This window comes from Acanthopagrus latus, chromosome 9 (assembly GCF_904848185.1).
Source record: "Acanthopagrus latus isolate v.2019 chromosome 9, fAcaLat1.1, whole genome shotgun sequence".
NCBI classification, from domain to species: Eukaryota; Metazoa; Chordata; class Actinopteri; order Spariformes; family Sparidae; genus Acanthopagrus; species Acanthopagrus latus.
Genome location: NC_051047.1, coordinates 18,598,112 through 18,616,810, shown reverse-complemented (window position 1 = coordinate 18,616,810; position 18,699 = coordinate 18,598,112). Strand labels below are relative to the sequence as shown.

General features: G+C 42.8%; 1 protein-coding gene across 1 annotated transcript in view; it reads right to left on the bottom strand.

Annotated features, from left to right (window-relative positions):
• LOC119025841 (receptor tyrosine-protein kinase erbB-4-like) overlaps positions 1 to 18,699 on the bottom strand; it is a 338,953-nt gene that overhangs the window by 173,896 nt on the left and 146,358 nt on the right. The window contains exon 5 of the mRNA XM_037109810.1: positions 2,803 to 2,954. Coding sequence (XP_036965705.1) covers positions 2,803 to 2,954 — 152 coding nt within the window. The remainder of the gene's footprint in view (positions 1 to 2,802; positions 2,955 to 18,699) is intronic.

The window sequence follows — 18,699 nt, the reverse complement described above, 5'->3', positions numbered from 1 at the left end:
GCAACTGCACAACAATCACACTTGGTTATTGAACCGTGTCTCCATCTTTCTTCATCTGAGTCAGTGGGGCCTATTACCTCTGCAGGGGTCTAATGGTAGCACATTACCATCCATCGCTCCCTCTTTCTTAATATCATCTTGTTTTTGTTTTGCGTCGTGGGGGGTATTGTCAGTTTCTCTCCGCACCACGCAGAACACTTAACGACTCAGTTTTATTTGGCTGCTTTGATCAATCTTGATCTCCATGCAAAGTAAACACACAAGAGGACACGGGCTGTTCCATTGCTTTTTACCTGATGCAAAAAAATTGTTTTCATCATACCAACTTTAAATCATAGCCGTAAGCAGGCATGATATGAAAACACAGCATGCATTGCTGGTGGGCCACCTTCCTTGCAAAGCCTCCGTAGCCAAGTTCATTCAACAGCAATACTGGCCCATTAATGTAGTCAGCACTTTGGAATAACACCAGGGGAGCTCCCCAGCCCCCCAGATAGATTGGAATCACTTGGAGTCGGATGGCGTTAGCAGTGCGGTGCACATTCTGAATGGTCTGGGGTGATGTTCTTGAGAAGTGGAGGGCCAATAAAGGTCAAAGGTAACAGCTGATTTCACACAAAAAAAACCAGCCTTATTTTCTCTTCAAATTTCACTACAGTAACTTGTCTTGCTTCCGTTTGACCTCTTGCTCATTACCACATTATTACTGCTCTGGACCCTGAGGGGCTTGGGCATGTCATCACCTGACACTGTGTTTGTGTGTGAATGTTTGTGTCCATGACGCCAGAGTGGAAATGAGCAGCTCCCTCACCCAAACCACATATACCTCCTCAGCATCAGAGCCTCCTCTCAGTCAGTTACTAAAGTCATCATCAACCCATTCGACCTGCCTAAGTGTCCCGTCTGGTTGGCAAAATATTGATTTCAGAAAACGCGTGCATCTAGCATTAGTCAAAACACCAGAGGCCCAGTCTACCCTGGGATAGATCATCAATTAGTTGCCAGCCTCTGGCAATAAACCAAAAAGTGCATAATTCATGCCAAATCGAATTATACGCCCGACTCCACCCTCTCTTGGCCTACTCAATGGGTTTCAATGAAAAAGAGTGATTCCTGCATATATTTTATATACATATATTTCCACCTCTGTATTAATTTATTATTAAAGTTTGACCCTTCGGTCATGAAGACCTTTCCGGGAAATGACTTGGTGTCATTTTGGGGGGGAGATTTAATCCCCTGTGCCATTAAAAAAGCAAGCAATGTGCATGTTAGCTTCAACTCTATTCAACAGACCTACCATCAAACTACCTGGCTCCAATGCTGGCCATACCCTGCAGCAGTGCATCAGCCAGACTGTGGAAGGTAACCCCAGAGTCGTTGGAGAATCAATACAATTGTCTATAGGGCACACGAGGTGTCACTTGGGTGTATTTTCCATGGCCAAAGCTGTGACCTGTTGCGCCAGATGATTAGTTACACGGAAACTGGGCTGTCAAAAAATCTATCATGTCCGCGACGGGCCGACGTCAATCATAAGACCAGCCGCGGGAGGCAAGAGTCAAGAGAAGTGCAAAAACATCTTATCTTTGCTCTTCTGCCAATGAAGAAATATTCTCTGGTTCTGATTCAGCTAAGGTATATCCAAATCTATGCCAGCATCAAACAAACAGTCGCTTCTTTCATTGGTTGTCACAGCTTAACCACGCCCGTAGATGCCCATATTTCCTCACAGGATTCCAATTGAACGCTTGATCGATCAAGAGCTGTTTAGACACAAGGGCAAAACTTGAATCCAAGAGACATGGATTTGTAAGATCGCATGAGCAAGCAACTCGCGAGGTCCAATGTTAAGTTTTTTGTTGAGTTAACGACCAAATTATTGGTAGCTAAACTTAGGGGAAAGGTGTCAAGCACAGCATTGTCAGTATTTTCTATTATGTATTTATGTGGAAATTCACATTGATATAAGCTAAAGAAATAACACATTTTGTAAAAGAAAAAAATAAGGTGAAAATATTAGACAATAATTGAGGCCCAAATAAATTCTTTAATTGAAAGGTGGGCCCCTCCAAAGACAAATGTAGCTGATGAACCCCTGATTTACTTCGTTCAACTGCTGCCAATCGAAAGAGCTAGACATGCTGTTTAAATGTTCTTCTCTCAGATAGCCTGAATCAGTTGCTCACATTTTTGGTTTAGAAATAAGAGGATTTTAAAAATTGCTCATTAGTATCTGAACAATTTATGAAAGGTAGGAATTGATGTCCAATGCCACTGTACTTTTTCCTTCTCCGGCTGTGAATCATGTTTCATCAAAAGGGAGATAAGCCAGATCATGCTATTTGGATTCTGATTATTCTTTGCTTCAGACCGCAGTGGTATGAGCATTCAATCAGTTAGACTCTCTGTTAGACGAGAGGAAGTCTGATTACCCCTGATAGGGGAAAAAAAACTTTCCTCACTTCTTATCAATGGCTATGTGGACACTAATCTGGCTGCTGATTGGTTGAGAAGGATCTGAGCAGAGGACATTCGAGGTCAAATGAGAGGACAGCGATGCAAAAGTTCACAGACTTAAATTCTTACTCAGACTACTTAGACAATTACTTTTATAAACAATGTAAGATCTGGATGTTTGTTTGGTACATTTGAAATGTTTTTTACCAACCAAGTTTTTTACCTGACAACTGACATGTAACTTCAGCTTTTTACATATGTAGTGCACATTGAATCACCCCATTTTAGGCACCAAACAGGAAGCAAAATTAACTTATTTATATAATTTTTTAGCGTCCTTACTCTGAGGAAGGTGAGGTCCCGGCTGCGGTCAATGCTTGTGATCTCGAGGTTGCCCATGACAACTTCGCAGTTCTCGTAGTACTTCCTCAGGGTCCGGTACTGCTGCTCCAGGTCCGACAGCGTGCTCAGCTTGTTCTCTGTGCCAGCGCATACTAGAGAAATAATCGACAGAGAGATAAGAATGCATTAAGACAGTTATTTTAGATAAAAGCCTGACTGGTCCGGTTTGTAAGATAGCTGACTGACCTACCAACCCAAAGTGTCAGTAGTTGATGACTTGGGAATGACACCTAATAGTCAACTACCTTGCAAACCTTTCAGAAAGCAAACAAACACATAGGGTCCCACTTTGTTTTCCAACAGCTTGAACTTTGATCATAAATGTTGCAGCACTGGTCACCTTGATAAGGTCCGAAGGTACCAACAAGAATAGCAGGTGCATTCCAAATGTTGCTTTATTTAACAAACTAAAAACAGGCAACTACATTATGGAAACAGAGATCTGATACACAATATGTGTGTTTACCAGACTCGTGGCACACCAGCATATGACACGCATGGACACAGAGCCGCAGCACATGCTCAGTGGGCCTGGTCATGTAAGACTAGCAAGTCACTGGACCCCAGTGCACCCCAAGCCCACCTCGCGTCACCCCTCGGGGGCACACGTATCACATGAGTGCTCTTTAGCGGCTAGCTGGGCTGCTCACTTGACAAGTAATTAGACAGACCCGATTCCACCCATCCAACACCTTGCCCCCCTCGAATGACGACACTAGCCATCTGCCCAATCAGCTGTTGCAGTGCTCAGTCTGGCGTGAAGCTCACACACAGATACAAAGAGACACAGAGCAAGAAAAAGAAAGCACATAATCCGAAAGTCCTAGCTTCCTTGCGTACAATCCAAAACAATAGCCAGCAAGCCCCTGGACCTTTTCACTTGTTTCTCGTTGAGGTTTTGTGGAAGGCTTCATTGATTTTCAGCAACCCTCTTTTTGATTTAAACCACAAGCCACCTTCTCCGCTTTACAAGCCCTCGCTGTTTTTTTCAGGGGTATTTTGTAAAGCCGCTGAATTGCTGCCAACTCATGGACACACTGACGTTTGTTCTTTTGAAGCATTATAATTTGGTTTCATTTGTATTGCCACGGCAGTGTGGTTTCTCCTGCCTGCACCCTCTTGATGACAGAGGCGCCATCAGTGCGACAGAGGGGTGGCAGGTCCTTCCCTGGGCCTTGTCACACTGTCACCCTTGAGCTGTTACCTCTCTTTCCGAACACCTCTACCCTGAGAGATCTTCACTGACGCTTTGCATTTTAATCCAAGATCCCTTACACACCCTATACTGTGCTCTCTGTTCAATATAACCTGAACGTTTGCAATCTACCCTCGTGGCTAGCAATAAACTAGGCCAAACTAATTTACCCTTTTTCCTCCACACGGGCAAAATCTTTCAATTCTATTTCCTATTTACTCCCAACCGTTACACCGCAGATACATATGGAAGACGGAGGAATTCGGCCTCAGGGTAACACAGCGCTATAAAGACAAATGGGATTGTGTTTAAACACTTCCACATCTAAGCTGATATTAGATAAGTGGAACTACCCCGATGTGGCCGCACGAGCCAGCGGTGATTAGCTAGGTTGCACATAGCATAACGTGCTGCTCAGGAATGATATATGGCAGACCTGGGTGTTTTCAATAACAGTTAGCGTGGGCTTGAGGGGAGCGAGGTGGAGGGTAGGTGGGGGGGGTCATAAAGTGAGGATAGGTGTAATAAACTGTTATTGCACCCTTGGGGCAGGGCGCCGAGATCAGAGGAAAGGGACATTGTGGCGTGTGATGTGTGGTGAAATTTACTTCTTTTTTTTTTTTTTTTTTAACCCACTTGCTTCCTCGAGCATGCCTTCAGTGAGCCAGCTAACTTTTGAAACCTCACCGGACCTATGTGAAATCTACACATTTTCTTTTTTTTTTCACATGCTATTTCTAATGAAACACTATGAAATCCTATAGCGCTGCGTGAGCCTGAGATGGTGCTGACTGCCAAGTGAACCACAACAAAACCATCTGTGCTGTGTGGAGGGTATATAAAGGAGGTGTGAACTGTTGCAGGTTTACCGCAAAAGCTTGGCGATTACGGCTGGTGATATGTCTGCATGGATGTGCACGTATGTGTGGGCAGGCTGTAGATGATAGACTTCAGGATGTATTCCCCACCCCCCCCACTTCTCACTGCACGATCGAATCCATTCGTCTTCATGCTCAATATGTTACATCTCAGCCCGGGTATCACCGTGAAGGTTGTATAAAGCACAGTCTCTGTCCTTTATATTGGTGTTGTCTGCCTACCCAGGACGGCATGCTCCAAGACAGCGAGTCGCCATTGACTGTTTAACATACTGCCTATGATGCAGGAACAGATTGCGAAAACAGATGAATCTTCATATTGTTGTTAAACTTACTACTGTTCTATAAAAAAGAATCCATCTTATCTGTTTGATGGATTTCACTCCCCGGCACACTTAAAGTAGAGAATTCAGAATGAGATTCAGTCCCTCTGCTCCACATATATCGTATCTCTGCCCCTGTGACTAAATTGATTTAATTTGTTTGCGGGGAATTTCTTCCCAGGAGTGATGGATTGGGGTGATGAATCATAATAATTCAGGATTTTTTCAATACGTGCAATTAATGAAAAGATTACAAGCCGATGAGGCAAAATGCGTGTCTGCACGGCTCAATTTATGTGGTCCGGAGATGAATTAACAGATTTTCTCTCTCTTCGGGGTTCGGACATCGACAACATGCAGTTTTTATGTTACATAGTTGCTTTGCATATCCATTGCACTTATTTGCAATGGATACAGCTTATTTTGTTGTCATTTTAGCCTGGTCACACTTCTGCCTGTAATTTACCTTTGATATTACCGACGATACCTGCAGCTGCACAGGCCTATATCGTTTTTGCCATGGATCTATGCAGATATTCATATATTTCACACCTAGAAAAGAGACACAGTAACGCCTACTTCAGTCGGAGGGGCACTGTGTTCTTTCCTGGGTAAAGTCCCTCTGCATAGTCATTGGTGTTGTTCGCCTCCAGCTCAGATTGCCAGGGAAGGAAACACTTTAATTTTGACCATCGCCGAAGTCAAGGGTGCTGCTGTGTTAATTTTCCTTCCTTCTCTGTCGGGACCATGCTCTAACATCTGCTTTTTTCTCTTATCAAAGCATAAAAATGAGATTACTCTGGGCTGGACAATTAACAAATACTGCTGTCCAAATTAGGTATTCAAGTTGTCATGCCAAGACAGATAGATAGATAGATAGATAGATAGCTAGATAGATAGATAGATAGATAGATAGATAGATAGATAGATAGATAGATAGATAGATAGATAGATAGATAGATAGATAGATAGATAGATAGATAGATAGATATGCTTTTTTCCTTTAAGTTTGAAGTCTACCTGTGTGACAGTGGAGAGCCATACTTCCCCCATATCCTCCGAGAATATATAACGAGACTCACTCTCTCCTCTCCATCCATCTATCCTTCTCTCACAAATCGGTCGCAAACTTTCTGATGGACAGATGGGTTCATAGCCATCTTTAAATGGCTTCCATGCAGCCCCCGTGTGTCTCCCACAGACAACCACCAGACGAGACCAGTGTGCATCCATCACTGTCTGCCGCACAATCACAGCGTCACAGTGGGCTATAGAGGGAATGCAAACAGCGAGTTCTTTGCATAAAAACAAATTGCTGTTTATATGTTTTGCAAAGAGACTTAAAAAGGCCCCTGAGCCGCATTTTCATCAATTTTAATTTCATAAATATCCTCATCAAGATTGCACCGGCGCTGCTCTGCTGTGGTTTCCTGCTCCTTGGCCAATTCATTTCATAGGTGGTGCACACAACAACTTCATCAATAGTGCCTTGTGCAATTATTGAATGTCTATAAAGCCGGCGAGTCTCTGAGGTTTATAAGCTCCTGCCAGGGAAGCCGGCGAAAGGTCATCCCAATAGCCAGTAACTGACTGAATTAAATAAAGTTGCAAATGTCACTTCCATAAGTAAACACTGTCGATAGCTGAGCTTGCCTAACGTGCCTTGAATAAACAGGAGGACCTTGTAGAAGTTGAACTCGAACATTGCCTCGCACAGGACGGAAAATACTGCATTTTCCAGTCATACAGGCTGCATATAAAAAGAGCCACATCTGAGTTCTGAGCTGTCCTTTGTCCCCTAATGTCCCCCAGATGAGCTTTGCTGGCTAAGTATGAGTTACAAGCCACTGCTTTTGATGGCAACCATTGCACAGATTATTGTCCATCTGCTGAGCGGCTTAATAAGCATCAGAAACAATAACTACACGAGTGTTCGTGATGACAGCACAGTCCAGTAGCGCTAACCTCTCGCTGCCCTCTGAGCTCTGGTCACCTACCAACAATGCTGTCGCTGTCTCCATATGGTCGAGCATAAATTAGCATTCATTCTGGTGCGCACAGCCCAAACACCTGCGGCCTGCAGCCCGAACCTGACTACTCTGCATGTATCTGATACATTACAAATTTTACTAATAAGCACTCCATGGGTGTGAGCAGTGCATTTGGCGAAATGGCTGCAAATAGAGCTGATACATGCTGTGTCTCAACACCGCTCGAAGGCTGTCCCAATTTGAAGGATCCTCCTAATGCAGCCCACATTTGGGGCCTTCTTCTCCCTCTTTTTGGAGGATGCACCGCTACTATTCTTCATGGCCTCACATATCCCAAGATTCTATGCATGCCCGAAAAAGAAGAAAGAAAGAGAGAAAATGGCGTCATCGCCTGACGTATATTGTCACTTTCGCGGGCCTGAGCAGCAGAAATCGTGACGTAAGGGTAAAACATCTGGTGATGCAACCAGGAAATGTTAGACCTTCCCATTTAACAACAGTTGACATGGTTAAAAAGGTCTCTCTGAAGGACTCACCTTCGAAGACCACAAAGGCCAGGTCCTTCGAAGGATGCAGACCCTGAATTGAATCACAGCAATAGAGAGAGACTAAATATGCATCTTACAATTGTCAGGTAGCCAAAAACACAACAGGGAAGTGAAAAAAAAACTTAATAAACTTATCAGGTTTTTACATATGAACTCACTTTCCCTCTGTCAGTACCAGAGTTTACCCTGTACCAGAGATTCTCAATTTCAACTGTGAGAACACACTACCAACACATGTAAGACACACAGGGGTGATTCTAGAGTCTGTTGGGGCAAAACTTTCCAGGGGCATCACCATCATGTTAGAAATTATCTAAACCACAACTGCAAATGTAAAAAATCCAAAGTCTTCCAAATATCCAAACTCTCCCCAAATATAAATGTCAACAAAGTAAATGAATAACTAATAATAACTGATAACTGATTTCAGCATTGTCACTGTAAATAACCCACATCATAAGGACAATGATCATCATAAACACAACACATCATTGCGATGTGCAGTAAAGTGTGGCAATATGAGTGGCTATCGGGGGCCCCTTTTCCAAAATTTCCTTGGGGGGCCCCAAACATTACCGGGTTGACCTCTCCTGAAGTTGCGCTTCTGAAAATATATGCATAGGTGCCCTGTGGGAGGTGTGTAAACCCTCCATTACACCATCGTATTGAACGGAATTGCATTATGTAACTTACTCACCTCTCATTTATTCGTATGCTTTCTGATGTATCAGGTGTGACACAGTGCTCAGTGATACCTTAGCATTAAATGAAAAAGCCTCGTCCTCTAGCGAAACAGAAGGAGTGCGTTCGTTAAGCTCAATAATATGTAATGAGGGTGTAACATATATGCAATTTTAGAATACGCGATAGGAAGTTTGGAGAGAACGTTTCTCTGGTTGTTGTGGCCGAACTGAAGCTGGAAATTCATTTACTTCTTTATTTGAACACATTTTCTGACTCAGTGGTCCGGCGAGTCACATTTCTGTCAGGAGAAAGCACTGAGCGCTGGGCAGTCCACTGCCTAAAAGGTATGGAGGTTGCGCCCCATCCAGTTAGTCTCTCTCTCGACCCTGCTCTCTGTATCTCTGTAGGATTTGGTCTCCAGACAAGAAAAATCCCTCCGAGTCTCAGGGGAGTGATTGGCTGACATTGACACATACCTCATTACCCCAAATCCTCAAGCTGCTACTTCTTGACTGAATGTGCTGCTGACAGTAGGTCTAGACACTGACCAGTATAAATGTGTGTGTCTGAATGTGCACGCATGACCCCTTGGTTTTCTGCTTACCTCCGCAGAACACAAGTAAACAATTCAGTATGAACTATTGTTCCTATAAATGTATTAAATTGGTTTTGGATAATTGAACTGGAGCCCAATTTGAATGCTCTCTGGCTTTTAAATGAAAAATGAGTCTCAGGTCAAGTTAAATATTTGCAAATAGTTGTTCAGTGTGTCTTTTTCGATGCATACTTATTCCTCTATGCAGGGGACGGACTTGACGTGGGAGAAACTTCGACAATGGTGAGACAAGCTGGGATTGCGTCCATGACGTGGTCTTTATCCGCAGAAATCTAAACCGATCAGCAAACCAACCGATCCGTTTGATTCTTCCTCGTTTTCGGCGTTTCACATAGTTTCGTACGTCGCCGTTGCAACTCGTTAGGTAGAATTACAGAGCGTACAGCTTGGCGGCGATGAGTGATGGAGCTGTTTTCTATGCGAAGACTGTTTATACAGGGAAGATTAGAGCTCAACTAAGAAGCTTTGAGTGAGCACATTTAGGAAAGGAAGCAAAGACGATGATAAGTGTGGGAATCAGTGTTTCATCAGAGTTTAACTGGATCTTACACAGGAAACAAATCTAGCACAGTTCTGAGCACACGCATATGAACTCATGGGGACACAAGTAAGAGCAGTCACTCAAATACATGTACTGTCTGGGAATAAAGGGAGACTATGTCGTTTTTGGAGAAGAAATACAAACTCGGAGTTCAAATAATTACAATATTATTGAGATAAAAAGACAAAACTCAAATCGTCATCTTTTCCATAACTCATAAATGAGCTGTTCAGAGGAAATTAAGGTCCCAGAGCACTGTTTGGAACGGAAAAGGTGGCAGTTATAAACAACATACTGTTTTACTTTACTTTTCAGATCTCAGTTCCCCTTTATTTTTCTGCCACTATATAACTGAAAAGACTCAAATGAAGACAGCAGAAGAAGGGATTTCACTGTCGGGCTGAGCTGATTGGAAGAGGAGGGGCAGAGCGTTTCAAATTTATGCGTATTAAGCATTTTCTCTCGACTCAATAGGACAATCGTCCCTGAGCGCGAGTGCATGACCACCAGCTGCTGATAGCCCCGCCATAACGCCAATTAAGCTTCAACCATTGGAGGGCAAAATGAACTGGGTTAAGTCAGATGCTGACAATAAGACACACAATTTATGATGCATTTCAAAGATAAATGGCGCCAAAAGCACCTTGATCGTTTTCTCCAGAGCCCTCATTACAGAGGAAGATTATTTTTAGGCGATAGAATCGGCTGCTGCTCCAGCAAACAACGAATTCCGGACCGTACTTTAAGGTTTATGTGGTTTTCAGAGCTGTGTTTTAGTGTGAGGTGGATGATCATTGAATCTGTTTAACCCGCTCTACAATGGGCCGGATCTTTTCCTCTCGACGGAAAAAAAAACAAACAAAAAAAACAAAAAAAAAAAACAGGTGCATGACACATTCAGCTTGTTGAGCGGAGAGGGAACTGTTGACCCCTCTTGTCATGCAGCTGTATTCTCTCTCCTCTTGAAATTTCACTGCAACAATATTTTGATTCGATCGTGCCAGGAAAGGGTCCCTGATTAAGTCTGAGATGCCAGCTGGTTCCCTCACTTAGACTTCTCGAGCTTGAGAGCTCTTAGAGCTCGGCCAGCTACAGCGAGGAGCTCACAGCTGACTCTGATGGTGCTGCTGACGCTGTGAACGCGGCAAGATAAATGGTGGAACGGGGTTATTAGCACACTGTGCTCTGGATTGTTTTTACTGAAAACATGTTTGGATTTCATTTTCCACAATGATTAAGTTTGTGCTGTGTACTGAACCTGTTTTTAGACGCGCATGTGTGTTTGTGTCTGCAGGCAAACAGCGAATGCACGTGTGTTCAAGGCAATATGTGTGATTACTGTGTTTCATGGCAAAACACCTGACTTCTTCCTTGAGCTTTGGGCAGAGGCATGCCAAATATACATATATATATATATATTTTTAGTTTTCTCACTGAGGCAGAAGCTTCCTGCTAACACAAGACGGGTGAAATTTATGCTCTTTATATGCTAATGGTGGAAACAGTAAACCCCCGAGGTGGTTCATATCCCCGATAGTCCGCTAAAGAGGGAAGGGAGATGGGCTGAGCAATGGGGTCAAATGAACAGCTCGCATCCGAAAATTGGTGAGCATGTGTGCGTACTTGCGTGTGTGTGTGACGGTGTTGGATGTGTGTGAAAAGGAGAGAGCGAGAGAGAGAGAGAACTCAGGCGTATGTGTGCGTCTCTGTCGGTGGCCTTGAGCTATTCTGTTTCTGGCGACATGCTGACGAAACCGCGCTGGACCTCAGGGGGTGATCAGTAAAACACACACACACGCGCGCCATGATGCCATTAGAGATAACATTTGGTTTATTGTGATTTAGACTCACACGGGCACCCACATAAATCACGGGACAGCATGCCTTATATCTGCAGACAGCGGAGACTGATAAATGAAAGAAAGTAACATTTAACTAACAGTACGACTGCACGCACAAACACACACACTATGCATCAAATCTGGGGTTGTGTTTCCACCTGTGTCCGTTTGTCTGTTTGTTTGTTGGTTTGTCAGCAGGATTACACAAAAACTACTGAGCGGATTTCCACAAGACTTGGCTGGAGGATGGGTCCCAGTTCAGAGTAGACCTCCATCAACTTGAGGTGTGGAATCCAGATAAAGGGAGGGATCCAGGAATTTTTTCTCACATTCTTTGATATAGTGAGGTAGCGTGATAATGCACGGGAGTGATGACAAAATCTGGCGTATTAAAGTGGCTGGTATCTATGATTATGGTATCTATGATGAGTACAAAAGGGGAGTGTTGGGCACTGTTGCACCCTACTGAGTGCCACTGTAGCTATTTTTTAAGGCAATATTACTTAAAAAAAAAAAAAAAAAAAAAAAAAAATCCAGCACATTGGTGCCAAAGAATGTCAAATGCAGATGGTGTCATTTCCTAACAGAAGCTGTGGCGGAATTGACGCTGCGCAGACTAACTGATGATGGAATATTACAAAGACAACCTTTTAACATCTGACTCCACATTAGTCTCCTCTCATTTCCTGTCAGGTTTGACCCCCATTTATCCATCTCTCCTCAATTTTGATCCCTTTCTCATTCTCACATGTCGTGCCCAACTTCCCTTTTATATTCTCAACCATTCCCACTGCGGTATAAATCACAATCAGTTCAGTGGGTCAGATATTCACCACGGGTGGGACTCCTCATGATATAACACATTAGTTATTCTGTTTCTGAACTCTTCGGGAGCTATTTGTCTTCATGAAGCAACAAAAAAGTGACTGAGGGAAGGCCTGCTAGGTATTCAACAAAAAAAGAAAAAGTGATATGATGTTTAAACATATATACATCTGTATCCAAGGAACGTAAACCCAGCTACACGCACTTTCCCGAAACAATACCTTGCTTAGAATTCATGCACATGCTCGCATTCTCTCATTCGTGGGCTATATCTTTTATTGCTGGACACTGGGCAGCTCCACTGGGGCAGTTGTGTGTAAAGCACACTGCCGCCTGAGAGGCTCCTCAAGGGTAGTTGTTGAAGAGTGGGAGAGTGTAGCTCACATACTTTCCTCACAAGCCCTCTTCCAGCAGGTCTGAGGATAGACAACTGACCCCCCCCACCCCCCTTGCTTCTCTTGCCTCTGGGCTTCCACTGCATTTCTCTTAACCCCTTTCCATCCCTTTTGCTTTTTCCATCTGTCCCTCTCAATTTGGGCCCAGGCGTTGGTATCCATTTTAGCTCCCATTCTTGGAGTGAGCAAAATCCTTTCCGATAGTTTTTTTCTTTTTTTACACCGCATCAGGGACGACACTCTATCAATTAATCCGGCAGGCCAGTCAAATTGTTGCCTCACATCCTTCATGCCCCCAGCACATACCAGTTTCCAGCCCCCATGTGTGGCCCTACCCCATGAATCTTAATCTTGTACCCAAACAGTTGCCATCAATTATCCTGGCTGCTACAGCTAACTCTTCCCCTGCCTCCCATTTTTCCCCATTAAAAAAAAAGCCTTTTTTCCTCCTCGCAGGGATGGAATTGCCTCGCTCGCTTGCCCGGGAAATGATTTCTCAGCAGGCTTGTGGCCCCGGTGCTTCCCACAGGTGAAAAGTAGGGAGTCGATGCATGAGTGTGTATGAGTCTGTACGTCTGGATTTATCGTATATTTGCACGCAAGCGTATATATGTTTGTGTGTGAGCTGATTGCACAGTGGGTTGCTGTTAATGCTTCAGCCCGGGCATTTTACTCACGAAAATGTTTTGGCACTGAGAAAACACCCATTTGTGATACTTCTTCATGTCCCGCTTCGGTCATCGCCAAAGATTCTGGCCTTTCTGTAATTTAAGAACAACCTAATCGCCAGGTTTCTGCACACCCGGGATACGTTAAAAGCTTAAATATCCTTTATGTCTGCTGCTTCACGTCTCTTTAGGTTACATTTTCATTTAAATGCGATATGTCGCTCATTGTCCGGGTAGGTTTAGGAACAAAATGCACTTGGTAAGAGCTATTAAAATAAACATGTTTTTGCTTAACTGGTTACAGTATGTCACCACAAACCTGGCTGTCAATTGTCTTGACTTCTTGTTAAATCATCTGGTTTAGTCACCACAAACATGGCTGGAAATGTAACATCTTACTAAAAATATCCAGTGGTTTAGCTGACAAATGTTGTCATGCTGTCTTGAATAGTGGCCGTTGTCTTGCCCAGCTGTAATACCTGTAATAACACTGCTGCCACCCCCTCCACCTCCCAACATGAAAGACATATGCATGTCATGTGGATGGGATTTGACATGTATTGTAAAAAATGACAGGAATGACATTCACAAAATTGAATGCATCTGTGGTTTGCAGAAACATTAAATGCCAGCATTTTATCCCAGTGACCGGGCCAATAGAGATCAGACAAAGATTTAAGAAGGAAAAAAAGAGAGGGTCGAGGCTGTTGGTGCAACACAGATTCATTAAAACCATTCCGCATCTTGAGAGAATGTCTTAGTATACAAGCATGCGTCTCCGGGTATCCCTCTTTTCTTGGCCTGTCAGATAGTGACATGATTTGTCATTCAAAAGCCTGCATGTTACATACAACAGACATGTCTGAGGCTGTCAGCGTGGTAAGATAATTTATTCCATTAAAATCTCCGGAACACACTGACAAGCAGACAGGCTGACTGTTTATATGGGAGGCATCAAGATGACAAGAAGAGACTGCTGGAGGCATTTCATTGTCTGAGTGCATCAGCGTTCCTCATTGGTTGTATCCGAGGCACCAACCTCTGTTGTCACAGTAGTCCCTAATGAGATTTACGACGGGGCTTATGGTGGGATTCTAATTGATTTCAGTTGTAGTGCTAACATGTAGATTTAGAATATGAACAGTGGCAAATGCGGTATGCTAAACCACCTCGCATTCCTCAGTTACAGCTCTGCAGTATTGGTTGAACTCCTATGTGAGATGCATTTCAAGCAAATCCAGCTACCTGAAGGCATCGCTTGCGGGCAAAGCCTATGAGCACACAGCAATCCAACTTGTTAAAGGCCTGATAACCCAAAGCACAGAATGTTGAAGGGTAGGAATGCTTTTGTTAATGCTGTTTTTTTTTATATATTCAATCTATAAAATAATGTTTTTATCTTTTATTTTATTCAGTGCCATAGCTCAGCCTTAGGTGTGATTCTGATTTTCACACAATGGCTCATGTATTCTAAACAGGAATAGAAACTAACTTCAGTGCTTTACCAGCTACACAAGTGGCTGTGTAGCCCCTGCAATGTAATCTTGTAAAGTATAACCGCTGTTATTCTAAATTACAGTAAAACAGAATACTCAGTCACTGCTGAGGGAGCGCTCTCAAACTGCAGTCCTTAAAAAAACAAATAGCAATGACACACAGTTACTAAATTATCGTCACTGCTGAATTTTTCTCTAAATTACAGCAGCAGTTTCACTCAAACAACAATACATTTTAAATCTTAACGTGGATGAGGATGGTTGTGGTTTGCTTTTGTGTAAAAATTACTTTTAAAAGTGGCATGACGTCTTCTCTTAAGGACATGAGAAGACATCATAGATACAGACTGATATCTGGACTGATATAGACTGTCTTCATGTATTCTTTTTATTATTGTAGTACACTGAGAGAGAGCTCAATTGAAAAAAAAACTTTTATTAATCAAATTCAACCACAATCTGTTGCAGCACTTGGGGTTATATTTAAGAGTGAGCCTTTCCCTGTTTTCTGTCGCTGGCAGAAAACAGGGAAAGAACGAGAGGCAACAACATAGATCTCTGGCCAAAAGTTTGCAGCCTGCTTATGTGCCGTAGACATACTCGTTATGGTGCTTTTTCCATTGCACCGCACGTTCTGAGAGAGGGAGCCGAGTGCCGTCCGTGTCACCTTGCATTCCCTTTAATTTGCAGCAGGACCACCCTTTTCATCACGCCCCCGATCGATTATAATTTGTTTTAAGGCTTAGCGGATGAATGTAAATAGCCGGGCGCCGACGCTTAAAAAGATATAAGCTAACACACGGACGGGCCAAGCAATCAGCTGGGAAGCAGATAGTGAATTCAGTGTTGCTTGTAATCTATGTTCTTATTAGACGAGAGAGCAAATACATCTTGTAATACAATATCAGACTCAGCAATAAATTACCGCACGGTGGAAGCTGAGCCGGTCAGGCAGAATGGAGTGGAGCTCGCCATCGATGTGTGTGTGTGTGTGTTAACATACGTGCTGCACGTGTCTCTTAGTGTGTGAGTGTTTGAGCAGAGGATAGAGAGGGGATGTAGAAAGAGGTAAAAGAAGTTTAAAAGTCTTGAGTCCCCATTAAGCTACATTAGATGTGAACAAAACGGAAGCACGCTGCGTTCTACTTCTTTTTGTACATACCATTCCCTGGGAAACACCAAAAGAACTAGCCGGGAGCTAAAAAAAAAAAAAAAAAGACATGAGAGGGTTTCTTGGTGGAAGCTATGACTGGATTTTTTTTTTTTTTTTTTTTGCTCACTTGATGCATGTGAGAAACCACTAACTTTCATCACCCCTTGAACAGGGAACATCAAACGGTCACTGGCACATTCTACAGTGGCCTGTAAATAAGATACAAGTAAAGTCGCACGTACAGTCTCAGGAAAAAGTATGAAAAACGTGAGAGGAGAGAAGTGAGCAGGGAAATAGTTGCTTCCACAACAATCTGTGCTATCATTCGACTGTTCTTACTGTCCTTGAAATTATTTCCAGTGTAACAATCAGGTTTAAACAAATCCATTGCTGAAATGTCAAAGTGTTTTTGGTTAAATGACATTACAACAGACGCTCTCTACCTGTGTGTACAATTTCCTGTCATAACTTTATAATGTTATGTTGAGGGTATCCGGGCCAACATTCAGCATTTTTCCAACTGTTGGTATCTGTTATTTTACTGTCCGATTGCAGGTGAAGTAAAACTAATTATGAAAGTTGCAGTTTTGGCTTCAATGCAACATCCTCTCGTACAACATCCCATCCCCAACACTACCTGATTGGTAGTAGGCCACAATTAATAGCCCATAAAATTTGCTGAGTAACTCTTAATCAAATTCGTCGAAGGAATGTAGTGGGCAGAAAATGGAAACACTCAGGTGAAGTACCTCAAAAACGCTAACATTTGAATTTTTACTGCAAATAAATATAGTTTCATGGTGTCCTTGTTTGGTATCTGCCATCTCAATCAACCCTTAATGCTGTTGATGTCACAACATGTGCTGTTTCCTTGGAGACAAACATTATTTTCATCAATCAACCTTCAAAGACGATGTGACCACTAATGCTTTCCTGAAGCCTTACAGTAGTGATCGAGGTGCCCGGCTGTGACTATCCAGACCAAAGAGCGACCTGCCAATTAGCCAAAAGTAATATGGTTTAGATGTTTATAACTTTTGGAATAACTGTCTAAATACCTAATTTCTGATTATCTTTCATGGTTAAAAAAAAAATAAAACACACCAAAAAAAATCCCTATTTTCTTAACATTAGGTGCATTTTTTTTAGGCCTGGTCTATTTTGTGGCATATAATAATTAGCTTTTATATAGACACAGGCCGGCGTGTAAACAGAGGACACGGCAGAGTGGTGGGGGGAGAGAATGATGAATCTTTGGAGTCCTCAAACAGGAGGGTCCCTCTGCAGCAACTCCATCGTCCAGTGAACTCGAACAAACAGCCCACTTCCACTCCTGCTGTACAGTTTTTAATTGTTTGTACAGCTAGCGGGTAGATGCATCTTTCTTATAATGTGTACATCTGGGCAGCTCTTCAGTTATTCATTAATTGTGCTCTGGTGGGCCATTGTGTAATTGTTTCTACCACCGCACTGGAAGTGGCTGGCCAAAGGAGCTTAGTATTAATTTTCCCCGGCCACAGCCAAGGGATTAGATGTGCTTTCCCCTGGCAAGGCTGTTTGGCAGCCACACTTATCTGCAGCGACTTACAAGGCTTATTGAACATTAGCATGCAATTATCTTTGATGGTCTAACTTTCCTGCTGGCTGACAAGACCCAATTATTCCCTGTTGGGGCTTTTCTGAGGCCATGACATGAATATCAAGGTGCAAGGAAAGCAGAAAAAATAAAAATGTCATCTGTTTGGAATGGACTCTTAATAAAGCTGGAGGTACACCAGAACACGTTTAAAGTCCTTGATTGATTTTGAAAATGCTTTGCGTCATTCATCATAAACAGCTATGGATTTCACAGACGCTGCCTCTCGCACATCGATACGCTCCAACTATGTGACCACCACGTGCTCTGAGGAGATATTGCCTGGTTTGCCTGAAGACCTTCATCGGCATGAATATTTTAGACATGACACCAAATCCACTTTAAGTTTAAATAGCTCAATCACCCGCTCTTCCCCGAGCGCACAATGATTGCATTAGGAGGTGAAGACACAATGAGGGGAAGGTCTCGTCCATTTTTCACTCTGAAGACAAATACATCAGATGGATCGTATTCAAAAATATCAAAAAGCTTTTTTGAAAAGACGTCTAAAATCACAGAACAAATCGAAAGAAGCCGCAGTAAATTGCCAAGAAATGAAGCAGTGACTGGCATAAATTCCGCGAGTCATTCAAGAGACCATTATAATACAAGTCAACGCCTCTAACACAAACATGGGTTGTCAAATATACCCTGCAGCTGTTAATATACCTGGGCCCAAGCGCCCCGGTTAAATGTATGTGTGGAAAACACTGCAAGTTGTTAATATACAATGATGTGTTTCACTTGAAAATCACGTGGCTTGCCAATTAGAGAAAAAATAAATAAATCCATGCCGTATTTATTATCAGTACTCAATATGCAATTCAGATTTTTTTTTTTTTTTATGACGGTCCCGGAAGGCAGCAATAATATTCAATATTTAGGGGGCAATCTGTTTACAAACAGCCTGGGGCCAGATGTACACTTTCATGTGCTCAATTTCATTATCTCTTTTTATTTACACCAGAGATGCTGCTTTATTCCTCCGAGTTTATTTCCATTTTATCTCTCGTCATGAAGGGCTTTGTTAAGTCTGTTTTGATACTT